The 18478-nt window shown below is 46.8% G+C and overlaps 1 protein-coding gene across 3 annotated transcripts in view; it reads right to left on the bottom strand.

The window, feature by feature from the left end:
* Window positions 1–18478, bottom strand: part of si:ch211-51c14.1 (protein kinase C and casein kinase substrate in neurons protein 3) — a 78202-nt gene that overhangs the window by 23041 nt on the left and 36683 nt on the right. For all 3 annotated transcript variants that reach the window (XM_063062548.1, XM_063062547.1, XM_063062549.1), the window contains 4 exons: window positions 10733–10859; window positions 7082–7238; window positions 2282–2517; window positions 242–397 (listed from right to left, as the gene is read on the bottom strand). In XM_063062548.1, the coding sequence (XP_062918618.1) occupies window positions 242–397; window positions 2282–2517; window positions 7082–7238; window positions 10733–10792 (609 nt within the window). In that variant the 5' untranslated portion in view covers window positions 10793–10859. The remainder of the gene's footprint in view (window positions 1–241; window positions 398–2281; window positions 2518–7081; window positions 7239–10732; window positions 10860–18478) is intronic.

Genomic DNA, 18478 nt, shown 5'->3' with positions numbered 1-18478 from the left:
AAAATGGTTCGGCACAGCCAAAAAGGGCCAAAAGGCCTGTTTCTGTGCTGTAGTTTCTATGGTTTCTATAGATGCTGCTTGGCCTACTGAGTTCCTCCAGCATTTTGTGTGTAGAACCTTGAAGAGGATGGGCTCCAGCAGCAGACAACCACAGCGGGTTCCACACATGTATCTAATGGAGCAGTCACCGAGTGTACAGCTATATTCGTACGAGATGCATTTACAGAATTTCCCCATTCACCTTTTCTGCCTCCTGGCTGCGTTTTTCTCTCAGCCGCTGGAGTTTCTGCTGCTTCCATGAGGAAGAGGCCGGGTTTGCTTTGCAGTTGGTTTCCCGGAGAACGGCAACGCGTTCCTTTTTCCGCTTGGCATGGTAGACTTTCTTCAGCTTTCCTGCCTGTGGACAAGGGGGAGAGGGAGGTGCAAGGTTAGGACCATCCAGCTGGACACACATCCTGCTGAAGCTACGCAAATGAAGAAGTCTGTGCAAGTTGGGGGATTAACTCTGACCCTAGGGAAAAATCAGATCATCGTTAACTGCTGGAGAGACAGTGGGGAGACATTTGTGCAGAGCACAGAAAACCTGTCTGTTATCTCCTTCCACAATTAGAGATAGAAACACCAATGTACAAGAACAGAGAAGTCTACAGAAAGTGATGAATACAGCTCAGTCCATTACAGGGAACGCCCACCCCACCAAGGAGCGCCACCACAAGAAAGGAGCATCCATCATTGAGGACCTCCACCGTCCAGGCCGTACCCTCATCCCTCTGCTGCCATCGAGGAGGAGATACAGGAGCCTCAGGATCCACACCACCAGGTTGAGAACAGTTATTACCCCTCAATCATCAGGCTCCTGAACCGGCGAGAATAACTTCACTCAGCTCAACACCCAACTGATTCCACAGTGTATAACTTGACTCACTTTCAAGGACTCTACAGCTCATGTTCTCAGTATTATTTATTATTTTTTTCTCTTTAGTATTTGCACAGCCCGCCTTCTTTCGCCCGTTAGTTGTTTGTCAGTCTTTGTGTGTAGTTTTTCATTGTTCCTATTGTATTTATTTGCTCTGCTCAAGAAAACACGAGGGTAGCATATGGTAACATATATGTACTTTGATAATAAATTTTCTTTGAACAAAGGGGGTCAGATTCAACTTGCACGGGGGACATAATCAGGGCACCACAGTATCGTAGTGGTTAGCCGTACATTTTGGATAGATCTAAATGGACAGAGTGCAAGGCAAGTTTTCACTGTTCCTTGGTACAGAATACCGTAAGATATAAGAACAGGATCAGGCCGTTCGGCCATTTCATCATGGCAGATCCATTTCCCTCTCAGCCCCAGTCTCCTGCCTTCTCCCCGTATCCTTTCATGCCCTGACTAATCGAGAGCATATTAAACTCCACTTTAAATATATCCAATGATTTGAGCTCCACAGCTATTTGTGGCAATGAATTCCACAGATTCACCACCCCCTGGCTAAAGAAATTCCTCCTCAGCTCTGTTCTAAATGGAAGTCAATATTTAATATCTGTACTCACTGGAGTTTAGAAGAATGAGGGGAGGATCACATAAAAAGCAATCAAATATTGAAAGGCCTAGCTACAGTGGATGTTTCCTATAGTGGGGAAGTCTAGGACCAGAGGATGTTGCCTGGATTACAGGGTATGAGGCGGGTAGAGGATACAAGAGTTCAATATCCATTTAGGAATCAGATGGCAGAGGGAAAGAAGCTGTTCTTGAATCGCTGAGTGTGTGCCTTCAGGCTTCTGCGCCTCCTTCCTGATGGTAACAGTGAGAAAAGGACATGCCCTGGGTGCTGGGGGTCCTTCATAAAGGATGCTGCCTTTCTGAGATGCCGCTCCCTGAAGATGTCCTGGGTACTTTGTAGGCTAGTACCCAAGATGGAGCCGACTAAAATTTACAACCCTCTGCAACTTCTTTCGGTCCTGTGCAGTGGCCTCCCCCCCCACCCCAATACCAGACAGTGATGCAGCCTGTCAGAAGGCTCTCCACAGTACATCTATAGAAGTTTTTGAGTGTATTTTGAGAAGTTTTATAGTGCCAGGAGATAAGGGGCCCAAAACTGTTTATAATACTTTGTCTGTTCAAAGCCTTACATGTGACAATATTAAACCAATTTTCCGTTTCACAGAGGACACCGGATACGTGCATTGTAGATGGCAGTTTTATAGTGAGTACAGCAGGAGGCACACCCTACATCTATTGCACGGTGCAGACCCCCACAACCTTTCTAACCATCGAGTGACAACGTACCTTTTTCAGTTTCTTTGTCCAGGGCTTCTGTGCCTTTCGGAAGCCGTGTTCCACCTCGTGAGTCTCCTTGAAGCCCCCGAAGAACTTCTTGTGGTACGTCTCCTTCTGCCACTTCCGAATCCTGCTCGTGTCCTCGGTCAGCAGGGATTTGTGGATCCCCACATGCAGTTCACTCAGGCGGTCTGCAGAGGTAAGGAAGGCGTGCCACGCCTTCAACAGAGTACCGTACATAGGACCTGGTGAGTATGACAGACAGGCTGGGTATACAATCAATCTGTTTCACACCTTCTCACCCCACCCTCATCACATACCCACCCTTTAGTTCACTTTCTCCCTCCCTCCCTCCCTCCCTCTCCACATTCAGACACAAGGGATTCTGCAGATGCTGGAAATCCAGAGCAACACACACACGCACACAAAATGTTTCTGGTAGAATGAAAATGTCCTGATAAAGGGGTTAACAAGAAGTTAGACAAAATTGGGTTATTTTCTCTGGAGCAGTGGAAGCTGAGGGGCTTAGATAAAGTGTACAGACAATTTCTTTTTCCCAATGTTGAAATGTCTAATACCAGAGGACATGCATTTAAAGTGAGATGGGATAATTTCAAAGAAGATGGGGGACAATTTTTTTTAAAAACACCCAGTGGTGGGTGCCTGGAATGCACTGCCTGGGGCGGTGATTCAGGCAGAGACTTTTAAGAGTTGTTTAGACACGTGTATCTGAGGGAAATGGAAGGATATGGACATTGTGTAGGCAGAAGGGATTAGTTTAGCTGGTCAGTTTAGTTGGTTCTGTACAGCATTGTGAGCCGAAGGATCTGTTCCTGTGCTGTACTGTTCTGTGTTGTATGTTTATTGCTCTCTGTAGACCTGCCTAGTTCCTCACGCAAAAGGTCATCAATCTGAAAGACTAACTCTCTTCTAATTCAGTTCAGTAGATTGAGAGTCAGTTCCATTCTCTGATCTGATCTATGACCTACAAACTCACTTTCAAGGACTCTTAACCATTTATGTTTTTATTTTGTATGGTTTGTCTTCTTTCGCACATTGGTTGTTTATCAGTCTTTAGTTATGTATAGTTTTTGGGAAATTCTATTGTATTTCATTATTTTTCCTGTAAATGCCTCCAAAAAATGAACCTCAAGGTAGCTTACGTTAACATATACATACCTTGATAACAAATCCTACTTTGGACCACAGATGCCGAGTATGATAAGTTTTTGGTTCAAATTTCTGGACTGAAAGTTTTAGGTTTTGTGTTCCTCCCCCTACCGCTTCAGTCTCAGTTTAGTGTGCAATGGCTTTAACACACCTAGATCCCACAAGAGCCTCGAATAACAACCATATTTTTTGAAACCGGTGTCCTTGTCTGACTGGCCTACAGACACTGTGAGACAAGGATTCGATGGAGACTGCGGGGTGGTTCCCTAAGCAGACTGTCAGGGCGCAGTGGTTCGTGTTACATCTCGGCACGTTGGATTTCAGAGCTCAATCCTGGTTTTGCATGAGTCTCTGTACCTGGATCCTCCCCGTCGAATGTGTGGGTTTGCTCCAGGACCTCCGGTTTCCTCCCACAGTCTAAAGACATACCGGATAGGTTAATTTGGTCATTGTAAATTATCCCATGATTAGGTCAGGGTTAAATCAGGGTTGTTGGGGTTGCTAAGCAGTGCAGTTTGAAGGGCTGGAGGAACTATTCTGCAGTGTATCTCTAAATAAAGTAAATAAAATCATAAGAGCATCTCTTTGCCAGAATTCACCAACACATCGGTGGGCTTGTGGTGAGAGGGTTTCTGCCAGTCAGATCCTTCCTATACAGTCGGAATTTCATTCCCAATGCACGCTGGCTGCGGTGGGAGAAATGGCCACCCACCTCTTTGCAGACTGGGGATTTGCTAAGTGGGTGTGGAGAAGAATACAAGGATCTACGTTCGGTTCATCCCCAGCAGGGGACTCTCTGATCTACGGGGACGCACACGGAGACAAACGTCAGGTGCTGCTGGAAGGCCATCAGCTCGGTGAAAGGTGCCCTTCGATCGTCCCAAAACTTGCTGGTCTGCTACCGACGGGCACAGTCCAGGCTGCAGGGGTCCATGCTGAAGGGTGCAGCCACTACAAAGACTCTTTGGGGAAGGACCTCAGTCTTCTCATTACCACCTGTTTACACCGGCCTCATTTTATTCCCCCCCCCCATCAACTCCCCCCAAATTATAACCCACACGTGCACACACTTGCAGTGGCCAACTAAAGCAATACCCTCCACGTCTTTGGGATGTGGGAGGAAACTCCACACAGATAGCACCTGAGGTCGGGGCCGGTGTCTCTGGAGCTGGGAGGAGGCACCTCGTACTGTGCCACACTTGATCAATGCTCTGCCACTCTGCTGCTAGCCTACTGTCTTAACCACTATCGTACCACCGAGGCCAAGGATTTAAATACCTCAGCTGAACCCACACTTCCAATATGTATCTGAATCAGAATCAGGTTTATTATCACCAGCATGTGTCGCGAAATTTGTTAACTCAGCAGCAGCAGTTCAATGCAATACGTGATAATATAGAAAGAGGAAAATAAATAAATAGATTACTGTTAGTATATATATGTATATTGAACAGATTAAACATTGTGCAGAAACAGAAATAATGATTTTTTTTTAATGAGGTAGTGTTCTTGGGTTCAATGTCCATTTAGAAATTGGATGTCAGAGGGGAAGAAGCTGGTCCTGAATCGCTGAGTTTGTGTCTTCAGGCTTCTGTACCTCCTTCCTGATGGTAACAATGAGAAGAGGGCATGTTCTGAGTGATGGGGTTCCTTAATAACAGATATCACCTTTCTGAGGCACTGCTCCTTGAAGATGTCTTGGATACTACGGAGACTAGTATCCAAGATGGAGCCGACTAAATTTACAACCCTCTGTAGCTTCTTTCGGTAGCCCCCTGTGCAATAGGGACCCCCAACCTCCCCCTGCCACACCAGACGGTGATGCAGCCTGTCAGAATGCTCTCCACGATACATCTATAGAAGTTTTTGAGTGTTTTAGTTGACAAACCAAATCTCTTCAAACTCTTAATGAAATATAACCGTTGTCTTGTCTTTACCTCGGGAATCTTGAAGCCTCCCTTTGGCACTTACTGGTAATTACGGAACCAGTGGACCATTCAACCAATTGTAATTATGATGGAGACACTAGTGGTTCTGCATATGCTGGAAACCCTGAGGAATACACACAAAAATGCTGGAGGTGCTCAGCAAGTCAGGCAGCATCTGTTGAAGGAAATAAACAATTGACATTTCAGGCCGAGACCCTCCATCTATACTCGAGGGCCTTGTCCTGAAATATCGACTGTTCATTTCCTTCCACAGATGCTGCCAAATCTGCTGTGCTCCTCCAGCATTCTGTGTGTGTGACTGTACAAGACTTATCCACGGGCTTTTCCTCTCTGAGAGGACTCAATGGTGACGTTAACAGATGGACGTGGGCATCTTCTCCGAGGGCCGTCACCTTGTCGTGGCATGTGGACCCTGAGACCCTGAGAGTAATGCTGTTTGGAGTTTAGCTCCGGGTAGGGTCACCCAAGGCGGTGAAAGGTCAGGGGGATGTTCCAGACAAACAACAATCCAACCAAGCCCTCAGTGGTGGATCTGGTGGGAGATGATGACACATCACAACAGCAGTGTAGGGTCCCCAGACACCTTGCACTCCATGCCACTGTTCCCTGACCCTGATCTGTCAAGGAGCTGCCCGTGCATCAGCCTCCCCACGTTAAACAAAGTCACAGACAGGTGCTCTCAGTTAAGGGGAAAATATATCGATATCAGATCAGCTTCTATAACCACCCAGGACCCACCCTTAGAAAAAACATCATACTCGACTGGGTGGGGACTGAATGTTGTGAAGGAAACAACATCAATTTACTCGGTGAGAAAAACCCAGAAACTGACAGCAACTTCTTCCATTAACACTGGGGTAATTTCTGAAGAACAGTGAACGAGTGGAGAACAGTTACATATAAATTCTGTGCAAAGATTCGGCCTTGTTCACCTACAGCAGAGCTCATAGAGCAATACAGCACTGACATAGGCCCTTCGGCCCATTGAGTCCATGTCGACCATGCTGTCCACCCAGTTCACCGAGTCTGACCGACCATGACTGGCCAGAATGGAGGTGATTGGATGATGTTGCCATTAAGTGCAGCCTTCCTGGTGTCTTCTACAAATGTAATTGATGTTAAAGTTCCCACAACTCATTCATGTCACATCCTTCCATCCAGTCCACTTTCATGGTGCGTTGCTTTAGGAAGACCAACAGTATCGCCAAAGCTGCCTGCCATTCTCTTTTCACTCTTCTACCTTCCAGGAGTTTGAAAGCCTGCACGACCAAACTCAAGAGCAGCTTCTTCCCCACTGCTGTCAGAGTCCTGAACCAGTCACCTCTCCCACATCCCCTTCCCTTGCTGCCACGTTCTCTGACCCTCAATACTACTGAGCAACACGCACAAAACACTGAAGGAACTTTGCAAATCAGGCAGCATCTATGGAGGGGAATTAACAGACGACGCTTTGGGCTGGAACCCTTCATCATTACTGAAATGTTGACTGTTAACTCCCATCCATAGATGTTGTCTGACGTGCTGAGTTCCTCCAGCATTTTGTGTGTAATGCTCAAGACTTCGGGCATCTACAGAATTTTTTGTGTCAGTGACAATGGGAACCACATGGAGAGGGAAGGGGCCAGTTTCCTGATGTACGACCCAGTCTAAACCCCACAAACGGCTCTCAAGCACCCCATGATGTACTCACTCGCTTCGACCAGTGGCTTCCACTTGCGTGACCACGCCGCGATCTGCTGGGCATATTGCTTCTCGATCTTTGCCCGTTCTTGGAAACACAGGATGATGTCATTGCAGACTTTATAGCCGTCGTCAACCCGCTTCGTTGTGCTTCTATAATTGTCTGGCTGGGAAGAGAGAACATCAAAGCATTAGACCAGAGATAGGAGCAAAAACAGGCCAGCCAGCCCATCACATCTGCTCCGCCATTTACTCATGACTGATTTTTTTTTCCCACCAACTCCATTCTCCCACTTTCTCCCTGTAATCCTTCTCCTCATTACAGATCAAGTACCAATCAATCTCTGCACCCAATGACTTGGCCTCTACTGCCTTTCTGAGGCAATGAACTACAGAGATTTCGTGCCTGAATTTCTTCAGCCAGAGGTGAAGACAATGAACTTCACCCTTGGACTGAAGAAATTCCTCCTCATCTCTGCTCTAAAGACACAGCCCTTTATTCTAAAGCTGTGCCTTCGGATCCGAGACTCTCCCACTGACGGAACTAATCAACCCACTCTGTTCAAGAAAGTGACTCTTGACTGGAGCTTCTCAATGGAGTTTGTACTCCAACATGGTCAAGGAACCAAAAACCATTCCAGAGTGGGATGGATGGTGAGGTAACCTCAAATGGACTATACCGGGGGTTCAGTCTGTTGACTTCATCTGGATAGGTTAGTCAAAGCAAAAGTATCCAGGTCAAATAACAAAGGTCTACCATGGTTTGTGTAGGAACCATGTATCTATTTTCCGTCAGTATCATATTTTGTGGTGCGTTTATTATGGTAATCTGTCACGTGGGTCGGGGCTTCTTCGAAGCAAATGAGTATAGTTACTGTTATGTACCCCGTAACTGGGTTGCCAAACCAGCAGAAATGGATCACTCAGTTGGAGTCTGGATTACTAGATCTAAGAAAGTTTTATTAAAGAAACAAGCAACACAGTAATCAAGAGGATAATAAATGCAACAGTTCAGCAATGATAACCACACATGTGCACAGAATTAAGATAACAGGATCAACCGAGCTCTATCGTTGTCTAGGGTTAAATGACCAATTTCAAAGTGACACAAAGTCCAGTTCAATTTAGTTCAGTTCACAGTAATTGTTGCCATGGTGATGGACAATGTGGGGGGAAGGAGAGAGAGAACAAGAACGAATGATCATTCAAAAACGGCTTCCACTCACAGACCGGCGATATTGCTCACAAGCAGCTTTCAGGCGAGTCCTTTGTGATGTCACCTGGGGTCACCGACTGTGACCCCTCCTCCAGATGCGGTCGATCCTCTGCAGTGAACCTGGCACCCAAGCAAGGGCGAACACACACCGGGTTCCCGCTGATCGTACCTTTCCACCCTGTGCGTCTAAGGGTGATCCCCCGATCAGCCGTCCAAGAGCTTCCCACCGACTTGTGAGAGGCGCACCGCTTCCAGGGTCTCGTTACCTCGGGTGTCGTGTGTGTCCTGCCTTAGCGAACCTGTCCCTTTTTATACCCCTGCTGCGGTATCGCCTGTCCATCACTTCAAACAGTTCAGGGTTCAAAGGGGGAGCCGCTCCAGACAGCTCTCTCTCCCGTCCCTTCATTACACATCTCCAAATCGCCTGTCCATCACTTCAAACAGTTCAGGGTTCAAAGGGGGAGCCGATCTTGACAACACCCAGACTGATGGCTCCTTCATTAACATCTCCAAATGCTGCTTCATTGTGTTCCTTATCTCTCCCTCCCCTGAGGACAGGTGGCAGACCACTGCTGATGCCACTGGTGCTAGCCCAGGCCAGCAAACATCTTAATTTATGTGTATTCTCGTCTCATTACGTATTCACCTTGGGGTTAGTTCGGGGTTGAGCAGGGAGAATGATATTTTTGTTGACCACTTAAGTATGCCAATTAGTTACGCTAATTATTTTATGAACTAGATGGCTATTCAAATACTAATATTGCTATTAGACTGCAAGTTAGACCATTATATCACAAATTTAGTTTCATTAATTTTTTATTGCTACCAGATCGTTCTGGTTTTGTAATAAAGGATCAAACTTACCTTTCTCAATTTGGAAATTTATTATTTGGAAGCAATGTTGAGTACTCTGGCTTAGTCTCTCAGCGGTTTTGGTCTTTATTTTCAAGTGACCGCTATAGTTTGGTTTAGATATGTAGATTGGTTCACTTCCATTGTTTTTTTTTTAAAGTGTGTACACGGCCCAAATGGAGCCAGTGAAATCCTATGCGCGCGCGTGCACACATGCACATGCACGTGCGTACGCGCACACACACACACACACACACACACACACACACACAGTGACCTCCAACTCTCAGTTAGTTGTCTACTCTCAGTTAGTTATCTACCCTCAGTTGCTGTCATTCCTGCGATGATGCGTCCAGCACAGGCAATGTCCTCCCTGCCACTGAGCACATCTACAAGCAGCACTGCCACAAGAAAGCAGCATCCATCATCAGGGACCCACACCACCCAGGCCATGCTCATCGGGAAGAAGGTGCAGGGGCCTTGGGTCCCACTACACCAGGTTCAGGAACATTATGCCCCTCAGGACTCCTGAGCCCAACATCGATAAGTTCATTCACCACAACTCTGAACTGATTCCACCTACACTACAACTCACATTTTCAGTTATTTTTCTTTTTATTTACACACTTTGTCATCTCTTCCACATTGGTAGTTTGTCAGTCTTTATGTTCAGCATTTTTCCAGAAATTCTATTGCATGTCTTTATTCTTCTCTCAATGCCTGAATTTCAAGGTAGAATATGTCTTTATTTTAGGTTTTCAGTATCTGCAGTTGTGTTTTTTTTTAATTTTACTTTACTGTAACATTCTGACTGATTACATCTCCCAGTCATTCACATACTCATGGACGTGTGCCACGTTCCCTTCAGATAAAGATCACAAGGAAAGTCTGGCTGAGCGGCAGGAGAACGTCTTTTATTCATAGCGTCAGTGCCTAGAAATGTTGCAGTTCTATAAAAGTCTGAGAATATTATCTTTAGTTGTAGTTGTCTCTTATAGGAAGGATGTAGAAGCTTTAGAGAGGGTGCAGAGGAGATTTACCAGGACCCTCCTTGGACTAGAGAGCATGTCGTATGAGGAAAGGCTGAGCAAGCCAGGACTTTTCTCTATGGAATGAGAGGTGACTTGATGGAGGTGTATGAGATCATGAGAGCCATAGAGAGAGTCGACAGCCAAAGATTTTTTTCCCCCCAGAGTGGCAAAGGCCAATATTAGAGGACATCTGTTTAAGGTGAGTGAAGGAAAGTATCGGGAGATGGTTTTTTTTGTACAGAGAGTGATGCATACCAGAACCCACAGCCCTGACTGGTGGTGGAAACTGACACGTTAGGGACATTTAACGACTCTTAACCTCTTAGATATCACATAATGATTGAAGAATGGAGAACTATGTGGGAGGGAAGGGTTAGATTGATCAGGTAGTACATCAGCACAATATTGCGGCCGAAGGGCCCATATAGTGCTGTGGTGTTCTGTGTTCTATGTATTTTTCAGCTCCTCGATGAAACAACACATTACTCACCCTCAGGACGCGAGGACAGAAGTTTTGCATGCTATGTCACCCGGCCTGTCAAGCTGGTCTTTGACCACTTACCATCCAGAAGCTGTTCCTGGTTGCTTCAGGCCCCGGCGCATCACAGTACTTCAGAGACATGGTGCCCGCTTGCTTCCCTTGCTCCTTCTCACGATCCTCTTGCTTCAAGTTTCTCCCCGCAGTTAGGCTGCAAAGGAGAGGCAGGGAGAGGTTACACAGTTTACTGGTCAGTCGTGGAGGGAGCGTGAAAGTTCACGTTCACCGCTGCAGAGCGTGGGTCACATGGCAGCCCTGCCCCCCTCTGTTCTGCCCAGTGAGCACTGACTGTGAGAGTGAGAGAGTGAGATATATGGGCTCAGGACCACGGGAGGGGGTGAGAACTGCAGGCAGAGGAGGTGGGGTTGGGGCTACAGCATATGGGATGTGGGTTGGTTTGGGGTGAAGCCAGAGTGGGCAGGGCTGGTGCATGCCGGGAGGGGAGGGGAGGGGCTGGCACATGTGGGGCCGGTCACAATACTGTATAATAAATTTTATGACATCTATCTGTGATGATAAACCTGATTCCGATTCCAACCGCCAGAGCCAGCACGCAGTGGGCAGCTTCCCAGAGGCACTGGAATGACTCCGCAGCGTCGTGTTGACTGCAAGGCCACAATGGCCACTCCCTGGCTCCAGGACCGATGGCAGACTGAGACACAGCCTCTGGGTTTCCTTCAGGATCCCAGCTTGGCCTCTTCTTGGATCTGGGAACCCCTCCTCGCTGCCAGGCAGCACTGCCAATTCTTTCATATGGCCCCGCGTGGCCCCCATTACACCAACACCCCCCACCACAGGAATAGCAACTCTCCACCTGTCATATCGACCCTCCCTGTTATAGCGACCCTCCCTGTTATACCAACCCTCCACCTTGTTACCAAGTTATACCAACCCCTATCCCCACTGTTATATCAACAACCGCCTCATTATATCAACATTCCCCTTGTTATAACAATCCCCCACCTGTCTCCATTATATTGACCTCCCTGTTCTATCAACCCTCCACTCCCATTACCCAGTTACATCAATCCTTCTCATTATATCACCCCCCACCCTTGTTATATCTATACCCGTTATATCAATTCTCCTGTTAACTGAACTCCCCTCTCATTATATCAACCCCTCTGTTCTATCAACCACCCCGCTGTATATCAACCCCCTCCCCCTGGGTGGCCCCGTCACTTTCTCAAGGGCAGCAAGGGATGAGCTCTTGCCAGTTACAGCCACATCAGAAGCGAGTGTTCTAGCAGCTGGCCTGTGAGTGTGCGTGGAAATCAGATCACACACCCCTGGCACAGCCTGCGTGAGCTAAACATGTCCTAGCAATTTAATATGGGTGTGTTTCAGAGGATTCCCAATTCTCACCACATGAATAATTGGTTCCAGTTCTTGCCCTACGGCAGAGTGAAATTTCCCCTTGGAGACCTCTGTCTCTGTCAGTCTCACCCTGAAGTGTGGACAGTTCTGGGAATGAACTAAATACAACCATTCTGCCTGGTTGCATTGCAGCCTGCAATGCACAAGAACGCAGGGGGCTGCAGACAGCGGTGCCGGTTCCAACTCTCCCCATTAATGAGTACATCTACAAGAGGCAATGCCTCAGGACACATCCCGCACCGCTCAGGCCATGCCCTCTTCTCATTGCTGCTACCAACCAGGAGGCACAGGACCTGAAGACTCAACACTTTAACAACAGCTTCTTCCCCCACTCCCATCACGTTCTTGGACCAGCCCGGAAGTCCCTAATGCTACCTTGAACAACAGTGGTTTCTCGTTCTCAGTCTTGCATTTGTCTTGCTATTTTGCACACAATTTATGCTGAATTTATGTTAATTCAAGTCTGTTAGTTTATGCAACAGACACAAAATGCTGGAGGAACTCGGCAGGCCGGGCAGCATCTATGGAAAAGAGTACAGTCGACGTTTTGGGCCAAAACATCAACTGTTTACTCTTTTCCATAGATGTTGCCTGACCCGAAGAGTCCCTCCGGCGTTGCTTTGGATCTCCAGCACCTGCAGATTTTCGTGTGTTTTGATTCTGTTAACTTGTATTTGTCCTCATCTTGTAAGATACCCTGCTGCTGCAAAAAGCTAACTTTCATGGTATTTTATATCCTGCCCATGATAACAAACAAACACACTGACTTTTCATAAATCAAAGTATTGAGTACAGGAATTGGGATGTTATGACATTGGTGAGGCCAAATTTGGAGTATCATGCACAGTTCTGGTCACCTAAGATTGAAAGAGTACAGAGAAAATTTATTTATTGAGAGACATCATGGAAAAGGTCCCTCTGGCCCTTCAAGTGTGCCGCCCAGCAATCCCCCAATTTAACGAGACAACGTACAATGACCAATTAACCTCCCAACCGGTACATCTTTGGACTGTGGGAGCAAACCCATGCGGTCACGGACAGAATGTACAAACTCCTTCCAGTGGTGGGAATCGAACCTGGGCTGCTGGTACTGTAAAGCAGCGTGCTAACCACTACGCTCCCATGCCGCCGGGACTCGAGGACGTGAGTTTTAGGGAAAGGTTGAACAGGTTAGGACTTTAATTCCCTGGAGCGTAGGGGAATGAGGGGAGATTTGATAGAGGTGTACAACATTATGAGGGGTATAGATAGAGTAAATGCAAGCAGGCTTTTCCCACTGAGGTTGGGTGAGACTAGAACTAGAGGTCATAGGTTAAGGGTGAAAGCTGAAATACTTAAGAGGAACCTGAAGGAGAGCTTCTTCACTCAGAGGGTAGTAAGAGTGTGGAATGAGCTGCCAGTGGAAATGTTGGATGTGAGTTCAATTGTAACATTTAAGAGAAGGTTGGACAAGTACCTGGATGGCAGGAGTATGGAGGGCTATGATCTAGGTGTGGGTTGATAGCACTAGGCAGATTAATAGTTTGGCACAAACTAGATGGGCCAAAGAGCCTGCTTCTGTGCTGTAGTGCTGTGACTACACTCAGTGGCCACTTTATTAGGTACGCCTGTACACTTGCTCATTAATGCAGATATTTAATCAGCCAACTCAGTCTCTAAAGTTTAGAGAACGGTGCAAAAAATAAACTAAAAAAAAATCCTGTTAGTGGCAGTTCTGTGGGTGAAAGCACTTTGTTAATGAGAGAGGTCAGAGGAGAATGGCCAGACTGGGTCAAGGTGACAATAACTCAAATAACCACACGTTACAACAGTGGTGTGCAGAAGGGTATCTCTGAACGCACAACACGTCGAGGTGGATGGGCTACAACAGCAGAGGATCACAAATGTACACTCAGTGGCCACTTTATTAGGTGCCGGAGGTACTGTTAAATAGATCACGGCCGCTCATGACTAGGTAGCAGACAGAGTGGTCTATTTATCCAAAAGCAACATAAACTTTGAGGCGACTTGATCAGAGGTTTATGGAGGCAATAAAAGCGTTAGCTGGTGTGCCTTTTGATGGTTAATTATAGATCAACAGAGTAGCGAGAACCTGGAAATGCTTACTTAAACAGAGACGTTGAGTCGTTCATCTCTGGCAACGAGCTTGGATATTCAACATCAGCTGGAGCATTACCATTGCACAGCGTGCAGGTTCAATGGCCAGCTGGATTGGTGTGCAGAGGCAGCAGGGGACATGGTGTGGGAGAGGGGGCCAGGGAAAGGGGGAAGAGCGCAGAGATTGAATCACCAATCCTACACTCCCCACTCTGCCCCACCCTGTAACTTCTAGAACATACAATATAGAACACTACAGCACAGTACAGGAGAAGGTTAACTTTAAACCTTCTCTAAGAACAATCTAACCATTCCCTCCTACATAGCCCTCCATTATTCTATTATCTGTGTGCCAATCTGAGAGCCCCTCTACCACCACCCCTGGCAGGGCATCCCATGCTCTATTCTGTTCTCTGTATAAAAAACTTACCTCTGACATCCCCATTACTTTTCTTCAGTAACCTTAAAATTATCCCCTTTTGCATTACCCATTGCCATCCTGTCTGTCCACTCTATCCATGCCTTTTATCATCTTGTACACTTCTATCAAGTTACCTCTCATCTTCTTTCACTCCAGAAAGAAAAGCCCCAACTCACTCAACCTGTCCTCACAAGACATGATCTCCAATCCAGACAACGTCCTGATAAATCTCCTCTGCACTCTCTCTAAAGCTTCCACATCCTTCCTAGAATGAAGTGACCAGAACTGAACACAATACTCCAAGTGTGGTCTATGAAAGAGTTCTTTTGGTAATACATCGCTCCTTCGCAAGACATCGTCAGGTCATGTAGTGGTACAGACTGCTGGCGAGGCTACACTTGAAGTACTGTGTTCAGTCTTGGTTGCCCTGCTACAGGAAAGATGTTATTTAAACTGGAAAGAGTGCGTAAAAGACCTACAAGGACACCGCCAGGACTCGGGGGACTGAGTTATATTGGACAGACTAGGACTTTATTCCTTCGAGTATAGGAGACTGAGAGGTGATCTTATAGGGGTGTTATAAAATCATGAGGGTGAATGTACTCAGTTTTGTTCCCCAGGGTTGGGAATAAAGAACTAAAAGCCATAGGTTTAAGGTGAGAGGGGAGAGATTTAATAGAAACTTGAGGGGCAACTTAGTTTTTTTTTACATAAAGGATAATGTATGTGTGGAACAAGCTGCCAGAGGAAGTAGTTCAGATAGATATATTAACAATATTTAAAAGATACAGATACAGGAAAGGTTTAGAAGATAAAGTTGGGCTGTCCCAGGTCAGTGTGGCCCGGAATCAGATGTCCGTGCGAGCAGGCGGCGCAATTTTGAGCCAGGAGTTCGAGGCGTAGAGTATACGGTCCCATCATCGGCTAGTCCAGGGGTCAACACCAAAGATCAAAGCCCAAAAGTCAATCGGAAGTCTGGACTTCAAAACCTGACGGGGCCAAGATCAGATATCCATGCGAGCATGTGGCATGATTTCAAGCCCAGAGTTCAAGGCCTAGAGTTTGGGCTCCCATCAGCGGCTAGTCCAGGGGTCAACATCAAAGATCAAAGTCCGAAGGTCAATCAGAGTCTGGAGGCTGAAGTCTGATGGCTGAAGCCTGAAGACTGGAGGCCCAGAGGCCTGTCCTGGGATTGGAGAAATGTCCATGTGTGCGGGTGATCAGGGGGTGGGGGGGCTTGTTTTGCTGTTGTTGTTTTGTTGCTTGTCGTGCTCTGTGTTGTTCTGCTGGTGTGTGTGTGTGTGTGTGTGTGTGTGTGCATGTGTGTTAGTTATGTTGGCACCACTTGCACCATATCCATAACACATCAACGCATTTCACCGTGTTTCAAGGCATCTACGATAAATAAAAGAATCTGAATACTGAACTCTGAATAGGCCGGTTTGTATCCACAAAGGGGCTAAAATTAGAGACATAACTTGGGGAGGAGTTTAAAAAAAATAGCCCTTAAAAATAAATCATTCTGAGCCACCAGCCGTTTGAGGATAGATAAATGAAAACACACAGATCACAAATAGGCAGCCAAGTCATAGTTAATGTAACACAGCAGCTGTTTCAGAAAGCCACACCCTGTGACATCACGTGTCAGCCACTTGGAAGTTCTGGTTGGAAACAGATAGATGAACTGTGCACGTTGGCTCTTGTTATCAGGAGCAGCTATTCCTGAGAGGAATAGGGGGTATTACAGGCTCCTAAATTTATCCTGGGTGGACTGTGTCACTGCCTCGCTCTGAGTGCTGGCCGTATTTTGGGAGGACGCAGCCAGTTACTGGAATTGAGTTTCATGTTTGCATCTCAGAACCCTTGGCGTTTTGCCAGAGCAACCATTTCAGGAGAGCAAGGGGCCAGCCTCATGTGTTCTCTTCAAACCCGGTGTTTTCAGGGCCCCGACACTGGAGGAGGACTCTCACAAAACTGGCCGGCACCAGAGTCTGTTCTGAGAGACTCTTCCCCAGTCCCAGAGTCTATGCTGTCCAAGTGTGAGTGAGTGAGTGTCTCTCTCTCTCTCACTCGCGCGCACACACACACACACACACACACACAGACCAACACTGCTGAGTTGAGCGTGCCTTGCACTCTTGTATCATAGAGTTATGGAATAATCCAACAAGCATCAAAGTGTGAAGTGATTCACTTCAGAAGGTCAAACTTGAAGGTAGAATACAGGGTTAATGGCCAGATTTTTAACAGTGTGGAGGAACAGAGGGATTGTGGGGTCCATATCCATAGACCTCTCAAAGTTGCCACGCAAGTCGGTAGGTTGGTTAATAAGGCGTATGGTATTTTGGCCCTCACCCATCGGGAGATTGAGTTCAAGAGCTAGGAGGTAACGTTGTAACTCTATAGAACTCTGGTTAGGTCACACTTGGAATATTGTGTTCAGTTATAGTCACCTCATTATAGGAAGGATGTGGAAGCTTTAGGAGGTGCAGAGCAGATTTACCAGGATGCTGCCTGGATTGGAGAGCATGTCTTATGAAGATAGGCAGACCGAGCTTTCTCTTTAAATCGAAGGATGATGAGAGGTGATTTGATAGAGGTGAACAAGATGAAAAGAGGGATTGATTGCGTGGATAGCCAGACTCTTTTACCCAGGGCAGAAATGGCTAATACGAGGGGACGGTGTTTTAAGGAGATTAGAATGAAGTATTGGGAGGACGTCAGAGCCAATTTTTTCTTTACAGAGTGGTGGAACACAGCCAGGGGTGGTGGTAGAGGCAGATACATTAGGGACATTTAAGAGACTCTTAGATAGGTACATGGATGATAGAAAAATGAGGGGCAATGTGGGATGAAAGGGTTAGATCAGGAGTTCCTGTCTTTTTTTATGCCATGGAGGCTTACCATTAATCAAGGGATCCAAGATCGATCTTACAGTAGGCTAAAAGGGTTGGCAAAAACATTGTGGGCCAAAGAGCCTGTACTATGTAGTAGTGTTTTGTGGTCCAAATGTAATACAGCACAGAATCAGGCCCTTCAGCCCAAATAATTCATGTTGACCAAGGTGCCCATCTGAGCTTGACCCATTTCTCAGTGTTTGGCCCAAATCCCACTCTCCTAGGGGTTCCCAGTCTTTTTTCCATGCCATGGATCCTTGCCATTAACCGAGGGGGCCATGGACCCAAGGTTAGGCCACTGCTCTATCCTATCCCTGTGGCTCCAGGTTTCCACCAATCTGAGGCTTATCCGAGTTCCTTGGATCCCATGATGAGATGTGAACTTGGGTCCAAGTCTGTACATCTCCTCGCCAATGACCTAACCACAGTGCTCCCATTGCCCCAGGTCCAATGAATGAAGTTGATTGTGACGTGGACACGTGTGGAGTCAGCTGCCTGCCCCCTTCAACCCCTCCCCAAGCCTGCAACTGGCTTGGAACCCAACCACCGAGCTACTGGCCCGCCCCGCTGAATGTGGTTTCAATTAGGCTCTGCTACATCCAAGAGGACCCAGTTACTGTACTTGGAGAGTGGCGCTGATTAAAAGCAGATGCCTGTGGCCACAGTAACATCTCCCGAGCCAAATCAGACAAAGCAAGGTTTCAAATTACAGCTGTTTGCATTGCCAACAAAATAAAATCTTTTTTAATCCTTGTACAGAGGCTGTTTTAGGAGATAATGAGATAAGTACAAAAGTATTAGTCTCTTTCCCTAGTCTTCATAGCACCTGGTTGGTTGACATTCTGCTTCTATTTTTTGTTCTTTTGTCTTGTCCTCTGGCCCTCCCTCAGACCTCCCGTATCCACTGCTCCTCCAAAGCTGGCCCAGAATCGTTCCAGTCTTAACCAGTCCTCACATGGTGGTCAAACCTTCAAAGCC

The sequence above is a fragment of the Mobula hypostoma genome, chromosome 11 (assembly GCF_963921235.1).
Source record: "Mobula hypostoma chromosome 11, sMobHyp1.1, whole genome shotgun sequence".
Taxonomy (NCBI): domain Eukaryota; kingdom Metazoa; phylum Chordata; class Chondrichthyes; order Myliobatiformes; family Myliobatidae; genus Mobula; species Mobula hypostoma.
This window is presented reverse-complemented; position numbering and strand designations above follow the sequence as displayed.